Source organism: Triturus cristatus, chromosome 6, assembly GCF_964204655.1.
Source record: "Triturus cristatus chromosome 6, aTriCri1.1, whole genome shotgun sequence".
NCBI classification, from domain to species: domain Eukaryota; kingdom Metazoa; phylum Chordata; class Amphibia; order Caudata; family Salamandridae; genus Triturus; species Triturus cristatus.
The window spans coordinates 1891264077-1891278299 of NC_140589.1; the positions used below are offsets into that span (position 1 = coordinate 1891264077).

Below are 14223 nucleotides of genomic sequence, written 5' to 3' on the forward strand. Positions count from 1 at the left end.
GATTTCGCCTTACTTACAGACTCTACATAGGCTGCCCCTTAGGGAAAGAGTGAAAGTTAAATCTCTTCTTCTAGTGGATGATGCTATATCAATCGGGGGCGTCTTACCCCAGAGCCAGATTTGGATTCTATAGTCCTTCTAGACAGTTGAGATCCATCAACAAACAGTTGGCAGAGATCCTGAGAATTGAGAGCTCAAGAGCAGAATGAAGGTCCCTAACGTATCTGGGATTGGTAGCCTGGAATAAGCTTCCCGTGGAGCTGAGGGCAGTGAGTGATGCTAAAGCGTTTAAGAAAAACTGAAAATATGGCATTTTGTTCAGGCTTAATTCTCTGTTGCTCAATTTGCGATCCATTCTGTCTCGAGCCGGGACACTCCTTGGAGTCGCTGTGTGTGTTACAAATTGCTATCATCATCATTATCATCTTTGTAGCTCTTGGCTAGTCCTAGTCCAGTCCCTGAATAGCTGGTATTCTGAGAATGTTACGGGGCATGCAGTGATGGCTGCTGATGCTAGTCCTAGCCCAGTCCATGAATGGCTGTGTTTCTCAGCAGATACTAGGCCTTACGGTGCTAGCTGCTGGTTCTCTACTGCTGATGACTAGTCCAGTCCATAAATGGCTGGGATTCTCAGAATGTACCAAGACATGCAGTGATGGCTGCTGGGTGCTCTGCTGCTGATGCTAGTCCTAGCCCATCCATGAAGGGCTGTGGTTCTCAGCAGATACTAGGCCTTACGGTGCTAGCTGCTGGTTCTCTACTGCTGATGACTAGTCTAGTCCATAAATGGCTGGGATTCTCAGAGTGTACCAAGACATGCAGTGATGGCTGCTGGGTGCTCTGCTGCTGATGCTAGTCCTAGCCCATCCATGAAGGGCTGTGGTTCTCAGCAGATACTAGGCCTTACGGTGCTAGCTGCTGGTTCTCTACTGCTGATGACTAGTCCAGTCCATAAATGGCTGGGATTCTCAGAATGTACCAAGACATGCAGTGATGGCTGCTGGGTGCTCTGCTGCTGATGCTAGTCCTAGCCCATCCATGAAGGGCTGTGGTTCTCAGCAGATACTAGGCCTTACGGTGCTAGCTGCTGGTTCTCTACTGCTGATGGCTAGTCCAGTCAATGAATGGCTGGTTTTCTGAGAATGTTACAGGGCATGCAGTGATGGCTGCTGGGTGATCCGCTGCAGAAGCTAGTCCTAGCCCAGTCCATGATTGGCTGTGATTCTCAGCAGATGCCAGGCATGCAGTGCTAGCTGCTGGGTGGTCTGCTGGGAGGTGAGGTATTTATGGCCTGGAGCAAGGAGAGGGACTAAGACGTATTAATTGTATGTGCCTAGTACAGATGCCTTTTTCCTTGCCCTCATGGGGCAATGACCAGTACAAGGAAGAGTAGAGCTCTCGGTAACGAAGACTATCATGAAAACATCAGAGTTGAACCCAGTAAAACCACAGCGGGGGGTTGGAGAGGGGCTGCAGAAAAGGCACAGCCTGGCAGCCCCAGAACTCCCCATCCAGCACCCCCCAGCCTGGCTGCAGCCCCTCCTCTCTCTCGATGCCCTCTCTGCCCCCTGCTCCCTGACTCTCGATGCCCCTGAATATGGAAACTAGAATATCGAGGTATTCAAATATGGAGGGCAAAATACTTAATCTAAACTATTGCAAAGTAAGGATAGATTTTATGAACCTAAATCCACATATGGGCACCTTTTTATGTTTCTAAATTCAAGGTACATAGATGTACAGCTAGGAATAGTAAATGTATGCTTCCTCTATATGCACTTAGCGTTCCAAGTTTTGTCCAGGATAGTTTTGTTTCCCAATGTTCTTAGCCCCCATATTCAGCAGTACAAGTCCCCCCCTCCCCTCCAGGGCGTCCGCTGACATATACCCTCATCTCTGAGCAGCAGGTCAATGTGAATGGAATATGGAGGCAAATGTAGATTTCCATCCCGCCATTCGCAGGTCTGGGGCCTTCTTCCCTATTCTACGCTCTGGAACTCACCATGGGCGGATGAAGGTCTGGGGATTCTGGAGGAACAAGAGATTCAGGGCCCACGGACCCCTAGGACTTCACACATCCCACTCCCTGGACCGACACCCAGTCCACTCCTTGGACCTACACCCGTCCCACTCCCTGGGCCTACATCCAGCTCACTCCCTGGACCTGCTCCCAGTCCACTCCCTGGACCTACACCCAGGCCACTCCCTGGACCTACACCCAGGCCACTCCCTGGGCCTACATCCGGCCCACTCCCTGGACCTACACCGGCCCACTTCCTGGACCTACACCCAGTCCACTCCCTGGACCTACACTAGGCTAACTCCCTGGACCTACACCGGCCCACTTCCTGGACCTACACCCAGTCCACTCCCTGGACCTACACTAAGCCAACTCCCTCGACCTACACTAGGCCCACTTCCTGGACCTGCACCCAGTCCACTCCCTGGGCCTACATCCACCCCACTCCCTGGACCTCCACCCAGGCCACTCCCTGGACCTACACTAGGCCAACTCCCTGGACCTACACCCGGTCCCACTTCCTGGACCTACACCCAGTCCACTCCCTGGACCTACACTAGGCCAACTCCCTGGACCTACACTAGGCCAACTCCCTGGACTTACACCCGGCCCACTCCCTGGACCTACACCCGGTCCCACTTCCTGGACCTACACCCAGTCCACTCCCTGGACCTACACTAGGCCACCTCCCTGGACCTACAACGGCCCACTTCCTGGACCTACACCCAGTCCACTTCCTGGACCTACACTAGGCCAACTCCCTGGACCTACACTAGGCCCACTTCCTGGACCTACACTAGGTCAACTCCCTGGACCTACACTAGGCCCACTTCCTGGACCTACACCCAGTCCATTCCCTGGACCTACACTAGGCCAACTCCCTGGACCTACACTAGGCCAACTCCCTGGACTTACACTCGGCCCACTCCCTGAACCTACACCCGGCCCACTCCCTGGACCTACACCCAACCCACTCCCTGGACCTACACCCGGCCCACTCCCTGGACCTACACCCTGCCCACTCCTTGGACCTACACTCCGCCCACTCCTGGACCTACACCTAGCCCACTCCCTGGACTTACACTCCACCCACTCCCTGGACCTACACCTAGCCCACTCCCTGGACCTACACTTGGACCACTTCCTGGACCTACAACCAATCCACTCCTTGGACCTACACTAGGCCAACTCCCTGGACCTACACTAGGCCAACTCCCTGGACCTACACCCGACCCACTCCCTGGACCTACACCCATCCCACTCCCTGGACCTACACCCGGCCCACTCCCTGGTCCTACACCCAGCCCACTCCCTGGACCAACACTCTGCCCACTCCCTGGAGCTACATCCCGCCCACTTCCTGGACCTACACAAAGCCCACTCCCTGGACCTACACTAGGCCAACTTCCTGGATCTACACCCGCCCCACTTCCTGGACCAACACCCAGTCCACTCCCTGGACCTACACTAGGCCAACTCCCTGGACCTACACTAGGTCAACTCCCTGGACTTACACCCAGCCCACTCCCGGGACCTACACCCAGACCACTCCCTGGACCTACACCCAACCCACTCCCTGGACCTACACCCGGCACACTCCCTGGATCTACAACCAGCCCACTCCCTGGACCTACACTCAGCCCACTCCCTGGACCTACACCCGGGCCACTCCCTGGACCTACACCCTGCCCACTCCCTGGACCTACACTCCGCCCACTCCTGGACCTACACCTAGCCCACTCCCTGGACTTAGACTCCACCCACTCCCTGGACCTACACCTAGCCCACTCCCTGGACCTACACTAGGCCAACTCCCTGGACCTACACCGGGACCACTTCCTGGACCTATAACCAGTCCACTCCCTGGACCTACACTAGGCCAACTCCCTGGACCTAGACTAGGCCAACTCCCTGGACCTACACCCGACCCACTCCCTGGACCTACACCCATCCCACTCCCTGGACCTACACCCGGCCCACTCCCTGGACCTACACCCAGCCCACTCCCTGGACCAACACTCTGCCCACTCCCTGGAGCTACACCCGGCCCACTTCCTGGACCTACACAAAGCCCACTCCCTGGACCTACACTAGGCCAACTTCCTGGATCTACACCCGCCCCACTTCCTGGACCAACACCCAGTCCATTCCCTGGACCTACACTAGGCCAACTCCCTGGACCTACACTAGGTCAACTCCCTGGACTTACACCCAGCCCACTCCCGGGACCTACACCCAGACCACTTCCTGGACCTACACCCAACCCACTCCCTGGACCTACACCCGGCACACTCCCTGGATCTACACCAAGCCCACTCCCTGGACCTACACCCAGGCCACTCCCTGGACCTACACTCAGCCCACTCCCTGGACCTACACCCGGACCACTACCTGGACCTACACCCAACCCACTCCCAGGACCTACACCCGGCCCACTCCCTGGACCTACACCCGGCCCACTCCCTGGACCTACACTAGGGGAACTCCCTGGACCTACACTCAGCCCACTCCCTGGACCTACACCCGGCCCACTCCCTGGACCTACACCCAACCCACTCCCTGGACCTACACCCACCTCACTCTTTGGACCTACACCCAACCCACTCCCTGGGCCTACATCCGGCCCACTCCCTGGACCTACACCCGGCCCACTCCCTGGACCTACACCCACCTCACTCTTTGGACCTACACTCAGCCCACTCCCTGGACCTACACCCGTCCCACTTCCTGGACCTACACCCGGCCCACTCCCTGGACCTACACTCACCTCACTCTTTCGACCTACACTCAGCCCACTCCCTGGATCTGCACCCGGCCCACTCCCTGGACCTACACCCAGGCCACTCCCTGGACCTACACTCAGCCCACTCCCTGGACCTACACCCGGCCCACTCCCTGGACCTACACCCGGCCCACTCCCTAGACCTACATCCGGCCCACTCCCTGGACCTACACCCGGCCCAGTACCTAGACCTACACCAGCCTCAATATCTGACTCCTGCTGCTTTGTCCCCACGATGGCTCTGAATGTGGAATACCATCTGTTGTGCATACGTTGAACAGTTGAACATCCTGTTTCCAACATACCAAGGTATACATGGGCCTGACATCAGTGCCCCCTCCCCCAGCAGAGCCCCCCTCAATGTAGTCTCCATTCCTGGGGCCACCAGACCTCCGCCACCTTCAACTCGCCACCAGGGGGCAGTGAGAATATCAGACCTCAGTGCTAGGCTGGCTCACACTCAGATGCTTGTGTGGAGTGACGTCACCTCTCCTGCAGGGTGCAAACCACACACACTCATCTAGGATGGCCTCTGCGAACACTCACCTAGGATGGGCTCCGCGAACACTCACCTAGGATGGGCTCCGCGAACACTCACCTAGGATGGGCTCCGCGAACACTCACCTAGGATGGCCTCTGCGAACACTCACCTAGGATGGGCTCCGCGAACACTCACCTAAGATGGGCTCCGCGAACACTCACCTAGGATGGGCTCTGCGAATGCTCACCTAGGATGGGCTCCGCAAACACTCACCTAGGATGGGCTCCGCACACATGAACCGGCAGCGGAAGAGACAGCACTTGTAGATTCCCTCGCAATCCCCGTCCTGTTGGCACTCATTGGCCTCGAATCTCGGACAGTCAAAGAGCAGGTCCGGACAGATCCCAGGCTTTTCTGTAACTGAGAAAGAGATGACACGTTTTAAGGGCCTCATTTGTTAGTAACAGCCATCACTGTGCAGTATGCCAAACATGGCTGTCTGTGGCCCCAGCCAACGCCCCCTACTGGATGAATAGGCATACCGAGCTCTCCTTTCGGCTGGAGTCTGCCCAGACAGCCCTCTTTGGTCCCCCTGCTTCATTCACAGGAGTGCCAGTTCTGTCCAGGTCCGCCATGTCATCCTGTCCATGTCTACGGTGGACTATGACAGAAGAAGTCTAAAAATGCCCCCCACATAGAATGAAAAGCCTTCCAGGATGTGGGAGGGGGTGAGACTTGTTTCATTTCTGATGACAGACCCCTCCCCCCACATTGGGTGTCTGTCTTGGACATCAGACAAGTGACAGCAGGTCCACTTCTCACGATGGCGTGGAGATGCTGTAGTCACGGTGCGCCTCATTTACAAGGCCCCTGCACCACCAGAGGGTCCCTTTTCGTGCCACTACGGGGTTCGCTGTGTCCTGCTCCAATACGGCTTGTAAATATTGTGCCCTTTGGTGCCATTTTCTGCGTTAACGGCAGGTGCAATGGGTGTTGCTGTGGGCATTCCCAGCAACACCCATGGCTTTTTGACACTGCCTCAAATTTACAAGGAATCGTAAATTTGAGGCATCACCAAAAACATACGCCTCCCCAGAGCAGACGAAAGGGTGGATCCGCGAGGAGAAATACTTTTATTTCTCCTCGTTTTTTGCTCTTTCTATGTGTGCTCCTTTCTCACATAGAAAGAGAAAAGCGCCATTAATGATTGTTTTTGTGCAGGAAGGTTTCCCTTCCTGCACAAAAACAATCATCCCTGCAACGTCAAGGGTGTCTGTATTGGTGAACAGCTGATGTTTGTGTGCTGCCTCAGGAGTGAGTACAGGACTATGATGTATTCTTGTAAATACGGTGCATTCCTGCACTTAGACAATGACGCAGCTCAGTGCAGCAAAACTGTTTGCACCACGCTGCTCCATTGTCTTGTAAAATATGACCCCGTGCTTCCTTGCTCCGTAGAGGTTCTGCATCTGTACTGCTTTTCTGGTCACATTTATAAGGCAATCTTGTCTCTTTATTCCTTGTTTATCAGGGTGGTCCCTGCTTTGCAGGACGCTTTGTGGAAGGTCTAGCATTCCTCTGGGGGGGCCACTGCTCGGGTGCAGAAGGTGCTGCCTCTGACACCTCACCGCTACAGAAACACAAGAAACTTAAAAAAGGACCCCACAAACGTGGATATGGAACATGCATGGTATTTTATACTTATATCTGTCTGAGCGTGTTTTGGGGTCTATGGAGGGTACCAAGAGGTATGAGCTGAATTACTGAGGAAGTGTGCACCAGGTGAAGTGTAACCAAAGCACCTGCACTAAGATAAGGAAAGGTTATATGGTCTGCAGACTCACAGATCTCCACATGTGCGACTTCTGAAGATCATGTGGTGACCTCTGAAGACTATGTGGTGACCTCTAGACCATGTGGTGGCCTCTAGACCATGCAGGACCTCTGAAGACAATGTGGTTACCTCTGAAGACCATGTGGTGACCTCTGAAGACCATGTGGTGACCTCTAGACCATGTGGTGACCACTACACCATGTAGGACCTCAGAAGACCATGTGGTAACCTCTGAAGACCATGTGGTGACTTCTGAAGACCATGTGGTGATCCGTAGACCATGTGGTGATCTCTAGACCATGTAGGACCTCAGAAGACCATGTGGTAACCTCTGAAGACCATGTGGTGACTTCTGAAGACCATGTGGTGATCCGTAGACCATGTGGTGATCTCTAGACCATGTGGTAGCCTCTAGATCGTGTGGTTACCTCTGAAGACCATTTGGTGACCTCTGAAGACCATGTGGTGACCTCTGAAGACCATGTGGTGACCTCTAGACCATGTGGTGACCTCTAGACCATGCAGTACCTCTGAAGACCATGTGGTAACCTCTGAAGACCATGTGGTGACCGCTGAAGACCATGTGGTGACCTCTAGACCATGTGCTGGCCTCTAGACCACATAAGTTTATTAGCAGATAAGTTTATTTTTATTTATGATCTTGGAACTCCAAAGAGGTCCACATAAACTGTGAAACCAGTGGCATATAAAACATTTTGTGCAACATAGTTTCTTCAATCATAGGCGAAAGCCAACTGTAAAAAGTCTCCAAATACAAAATAGTAGAATATTCTATACAATAGAAAATATTTAAAATATCCTTTATGCCCTTATTACTGTATAGCATCAGGTTAAAACCAGAGTTAATAATTGCTTCCTCCATATAATGAGCGTTAATATAAATTTAAAACACACTTAAAAAAGTTAAAGATCTTATGACAAAACATTTAATTAGTTAGCTCATAAATAGAATCAGTTAGTGAAGAGGCCGAGAGAATAGATAATTGTAGACAAATTGGTCTTATCCATTTACGCCGACACAATATTAAAGTAGGGCAAATCAATATCACATGATTAACGTCCTGGATGGAGTTATTACACAAAGTACAAATCGGGGAAGAACCATTTCATTTAGACTGTACATTATTTAAATGGAGCATAACCTGCCTCAGTAATAGCCAAAAGAAGCGCACTCCATGGGGCAGGTTCCAGGAAATATAGGCCTGTACTTTTTTTTATCACACAGGAGTTTATGGCCGGGTGGATACCCCTCTTTAGAATGCGAGCTTCCCTATCCCTTGTGAAACTTAATTCCCAAGTGGCCTGTTTCAAAGTGGCCCTTAATGGATAAGGCGATAGGGTGAGGAGCAGAGACTCACCCAGTTGCAGCAAGTCAACCGCAATCCTGAAATTTTTAAGAATTAATGACTGCTCTTTTAAACTATCTAGTATTTCTTTCCGAATTAAAAATCTTAATGTGCCCGGATCACCCTTTACCAGGCTTACAACCCATCGCACTATCCCCGCAAGACCCTGTACCCAACTACTTCTTAAGCCAAATTCTAACCTTAGAGCAGCTACGGGGCAAGCAGAGTTGACTGAGGCCAGGCTCCTTAAAATTTGGCCTCCTGTTGTATTTAAAAAAAAACATTTCTCTACATCAAGCAATTCAATACCATACAAGAGCGAAGCGGGGATTTTTGCATGAAAAACCTCTAATAAAAGTGCAAAGTGTCTTTTTCCAGTAGATTCATAGAGGGAGCCTAAGCTTTTCCCCTGCATGGTAGCTTTACGGATGTTATTTTCTATATCGGCTTTGTCACTTAGGTTGCCACACACTATTTTTCCCAAGAAAACAAAAGATTTTACAAGTTCCAATTTTTAGGCACCCACCGACCATACGAAATTCCCATTCTTCAACTTTATACTTCTGCGCATGCACATTGTAGGAAATGGGACCCCCGGCCGGCCAGGGCTTGCGCCACAGCCAGTCAGAGACCACCACTCCTATGAAAGGTCGACCCCTGCTCGCCCTCTAGGTAACGCGACGCGGGCAGCCAGGCCTATCTCGGAGGATATGTGAAGCATTTGCACACGCACCCACCAACAACAACCTCCCGGGCCCCCCCCACAAAAGGAACTCCACACCAAGTATATATACGAAAAATAATATCTGTATTAAGCAGAACACATAGGAACACACATCGTACAAGGTGCCAGGGGCACGGGTAGGGGCTTCGGGGAAGAAGGTACAGCACAGGGCCAAGGGACCACTGCCAGGAATCGTACAGGGGTCATCTGGTATTCAGGGGGGGGGAAATAGGACCAAGTACACAACAACAGGAGCACCCGTAGAGGTGCAACACAGAATACTAGTAGGGATCACATTAGACTCAGTCCATAGCAATCCACAGGCCAGCGGGCCTTTCTGGGGCAAGGTGCCCAAGTGTCTCGATGTTCATGGCAGGAAGCCCGGGGCAAAGCTAAACGTAGCGGTGGCCCACTAAGTGCTGGGCCACTGGGGGACCTCGTGGGAGCCTTGCCGGCCCTGGGAAAAAGGGGGGGCCAACGGGTGGAGCCCCTTGGGCTCTGGGGGCAATGGCACGGTGGAGCCTCGCCGGGCTCTGGGGGCAATGGCCACCGGTGGAGCCTCGCAGGGCTCAGAACATTGGGGGGGGGCACGCGGAGTCCCTCTCGGGGGACTCGGCTTCGTGAGAGGCCTCCCGGGCCTCGGGGCACAACCGGAGATTCACTCGAGGGGGGCGGACACCGACAACGCGTCCCGACGCCCCTCCTCCCTGTGGCTCGCCGCAGCACTCACCGGTTTTGGTGCGCCGGTCTCCTTTGCTGCGCCAGCCTTCTCCTTGTGCTCCGGGGCTCTCTCTCTCTCTCGGGAGCCCCGGGGAAGGTCAGCAGCTTCACGGGGGTATCGCAGGGGCGCGGAGTGAGCTCCCGCCGCTCCTGCTACGTCGTTTTCCTTCGGCCGGCCTCTCCTCCTTCTCCCGGGCCGGCAGCCAATCACGGCGCGGCCTGGGGGATGACGCTAGTGGGGAATCCCGGGCCGGCAGCCAATACCAGCGCGGCCCGGGGATGACGTCACTAGGGTCCCGGGCGGCGGCGGTGAACTCGGGGAGAAATCGACGAGGAGTGGGCTCCCTCGTAAGGCACACGGGCAGGGAATAAAGCGAGGTAGGCACTCGCTGGGGGTATCGAACACTGGGAGCACGGGGCAGACGCCGGGTGAGCACCGGCTTGTTGGATGTAGCGCTACCAGCGCTTGTGCAGGAGGGAAGGACCCCAAAGCGGTAGGGAGCAGGGAGCAGCGCTTCCAGGTGCTGGGCAGGAGGGACAGCGCTCCCCCAGCGCTAGATGCAGATTACAAAAGTCCGTCGGCAGTCCAGGACCTCAGGGGGGGCCCAGCAGCGCCAAAGAGGGGAAAGGGGCCATCCTCAGTCCAGGAGTAGGGCAGGGCCCAGGGAGGCATGCCACCCCTGAGCCCCAGCAGCAGCAGCTCCAGGTAGATTCAAGTTGGAGAACAAGAACAAGTCCAGGGTGTCACAGCACCCTTTTTATACACACATTCTTGGTCTGAAGGGGCAGGCAGGGGGAGAACCAGCTGGAACTGGTTATGGGGGATTCTCTACACTGGCCAGGCTAGGAACAGCAGCCGCACCCCAGGGGGTGGAGCCAGCAGTGTCTGGGGAAAACCCAGCCTCATTCATGACACTCAAACCAGACGGTCAATCCACAAGCAGACCCAGGCTCACTCCTCCCCTCACATCAGTATGCTAAACACTCCATTCACCACCGGGCAGACCCTCCCAGATCCTGGGAGCCAGGCTCACCAGCCAGCCCCGGCCAATCATACGCCAGGCACATATTCCACAAATATGCCAACTTCCAAAAGGGGGACTTCTACACTAGACACACTCATACCTCATATACCGTTGCGCAGCATTCAACCTCACGAGTTCATACATACCAGACTTGACCCTGCACACCCTACGCACCGGGAACTATCGAGGACTCATCCGTTCCCCATGTATTCCTATGGAAGGGTAGGTCGCTCTCTCCTCACACTCACTCAGAGGGGGAATCACCATCCCCAGGTTACATATACCATAAAAACTTCAGGGGCGGACCTGCCAGATGGGCCACGTCCAACACATGCCCCTCCCAGCCCAAAGGCAGGGTAGACCAATCACTACCGTGATGGACTTCCCTGCTTGCAGGGCGATAGAACATGGACGTGGCCCGCGCTACCGAGCCACCCTCCAGTTCAACGCCCACCTGGACCGATAGACACACACAGGCTAAAAATTAAGAAAAATAAAAAAATGAAAAATAATAAAGACATAGGCCCAACCAGGCTACCCCACTGGCACGCCTTAGTTGTCCGTGACTAGGACCAGGCCCTGGGCTACCCAGATACCACTGGTCCCTGCTAATCTGGAGTGTGGGGTGGTAACCCCGGGCCCACAATAGCCCTTCTCCACTCCCTTTCTCAGGGTAGCCACGCCTACCACTGTTCCTTCCACCTAGGGTCCGCACCCTCAGGCTTGCCAGAGGTCACGGGCAAGAATGCCCCACCCTACCTCTACTTCTGAGGTTCCGCGTCCTCCCAGGAGGAACACCCTCAGAACACACTTTCTTATCAGTTTTGGAACTTCCTCCCTCCACTGGTCTTCCACCTGGGAACTAAGCGTTCAGCTCTCCCCAAGGCAAGCCGCGGCCACGCCAGCAGGTCTTCCTTGTCCGGGATACAACTTAACATAAATTCAATAAAACGAGCCGCGGCAGCACTAGCCGGTCTCAAGGTTCAGCTCTCCCCAAGGCAAGCCGCGGCCGAGCCAGCAGGTCTTCCTTGTCCGGGATACAACTACCATAATTTTAACAAAACGAGCCGCGGCAGCGCCAGCAGGTCTCAAGGTTCAGCTCTCCCCAAGGCAAGCCGCGGCCGAGCCAGCAGGTCTTCCTTGTCCGGGATACAACTACCATAACTTTAACAAAACGAGCCGCGGCAGCGCCAGCAGGACTCAACGTTCAGCTCTCCCCAAGGCAAGCCGCGGCAGCGCCAGCAGGTCTTCCTTGTCCGGGATACAACTTAACATAAATTTAGCCAGGGCGACACCTGACGCCTAAACCACATTCAGCGGGGTACGGACCGCATGATGCATCAAACACAATTAGCAGGGCAAAAAAAAAGGGGGGGGGGGGGACACCTGACGCATCAGACACATTCAGCGGTGCACGGAACACATGATGCCTCCAACACATTCAGCGGGGTAAGGAAGGACAGGACACCTGACGCATCAGACACATTCAGCGGTGCACGGAACACATGATGCCTCTAACACATTCAGCGGGGTAAGGAAGGACAGGACACCTGACGCATCAGACACATTCAGCGGTGCACGGAACACATGATGCCTCCAACACATTCAGCGGGGTAAGGAAGGACAGGACACCTGACGCATCAGACACATTCAGCGGTGCACGGAACACATGATGCCTCCAACACATTCAGCGGGGTAAGGAAGGACAGGATTAACGTTGACTCAGCAAGCTCCCCATCCCGGGGAACTTATACTCCATTACTCAGCATACCTTAACATTCATGCACATACCGTCCCCTAGACTGGTAGGACAGTTTTTCCACCGCCCCTGATTCCTCAACCTGACCCTCGGGGCACGGGTACCATTACTCTAGGGCAGGGACACGGACCACACATATTTGACCACAATTTTGCAACCACCACCGGATCCCACCCTTCTGGTGAATCCAGAGAACCATATTACCCTAGGGAGATGATTTATCCTCCCAAGCTAGGGACACCTAACTCGAACACATCTTTCACAGAACGGACATTGACGTAAACTCTTAAAACAATAATCTCCTTTCCTTGCGACCATGTACAGTACAGACTTTTGTAGGGAGGCCAGTTATCGTTGTGGTACTGCGCAAACACAAGTCCGGATCCCACCGCTGCCACCAGTGTAGGAAATGGGACCCCCGGCCGGCCAGGGCTTGCGCCACAGCCAGTCAGAGACCACCACTCCTATGAAAGGTCGACCCCTGCTCGCGCTCTAGGTAACGCGGCGCGGGCAGCCAGGCCTATCTCGGAGGATATGTGAAGCATTTGCGCACGCACCCACCAACAACAACCTCCCGGGCCCCCCCCACAAAAGGAACTCCACACCAAGTATATATACGAAAAATAATATCTGTATTAAGCAGAACACATAGGAACACACATCGTACAAGGTGCCAGGGGCACGGGTAGGGGCTTCGGGGAAGAAGGTACAGCACAGGGCCAAGGGACCACTGCCAGGAATCGTACAGGGGTCATCTGGTATTCAGGGGGGGGGAAATAGGACCAAGTACACAACAACAGGAGCACCCGTAGAGGTGCAACACAGAATACTAGTAGGGATCACATTAGACTCAGTCCATAGCAATCCACAGGCCAGCGGGCCTTTCTGGGGCAAGGTGCCCAAGTGTCTCGATGTTCATGGCAGGAAGCCCGGGGCAAAGCTAAACGTAGCGGTGGCCCACTAAGTGCTGGGCCACTGGGGGACCTCGTGGGAGCCTTGCCGGCCCTGGGAAAAAGGGGGGGCCAACGGGTGGAGCCCCTTGGGCTCTGGGGGCAATGGCACGGTGGAGCCTCGCCGGGCTCTGGGGGCAATGGCCACCGGTGGAGCCTCGCAGGGCTCAGAACATTGGGGGGGGGGGCACGCGGAGTCCCTCTCGGGGGACTCGGCTTCGTGAGAGGCCTCCCGGGCCTCGGGGCACAACCGGAGATTCACTCGAGGGGGGCGGACACCGACAACGCGTCCCGACGCCCCTCCTCCCTGTGGCTCGCCGCAGCACTCACCGGTTTTGGTGCGCCGGTCTCCTTTGCTGCGCCAGCCTTCTCCTTGTGCTCCGGGGCTCTCTCTCTCTCTCGGGAGCCCCGGGGAAGGTCAGCAGCTTCACGGGGGTATCGCAGGGGCGCGGAGTGAGCTCCCGCCGCTCCTGCTACGTCGTTTTCCTTCGGCCGGCCTCTCCTCCTTCTCCCGGGCCGGCAGCCAATCACGGCGCGGCCTGGGGGATGACGCTAGTGGGG

General features: G+C 54.9%; 1 protein-coding gene across 1 annotated transcript in view; it reads right to left on the reverse strand.

The window, feature by feature from the left end:
- LOC146822323 (uncharacterized) overlaps positions 1–14223 on the reverse strand; it is a 224202-nt gene that overhangs the window by 164917 nt on the left and 45062 nt on the right. Inside the window, exon 2 of the mRNA XM_085609459.1 lies at positions 5557–5703. Within this exon, the coding sequence (XP_085465585.1) occupies positions 5557–5703 (147 nt within the window). The remainder of the gene's footprint in view (positions 1–5556; positions 5704–14223) is intronic.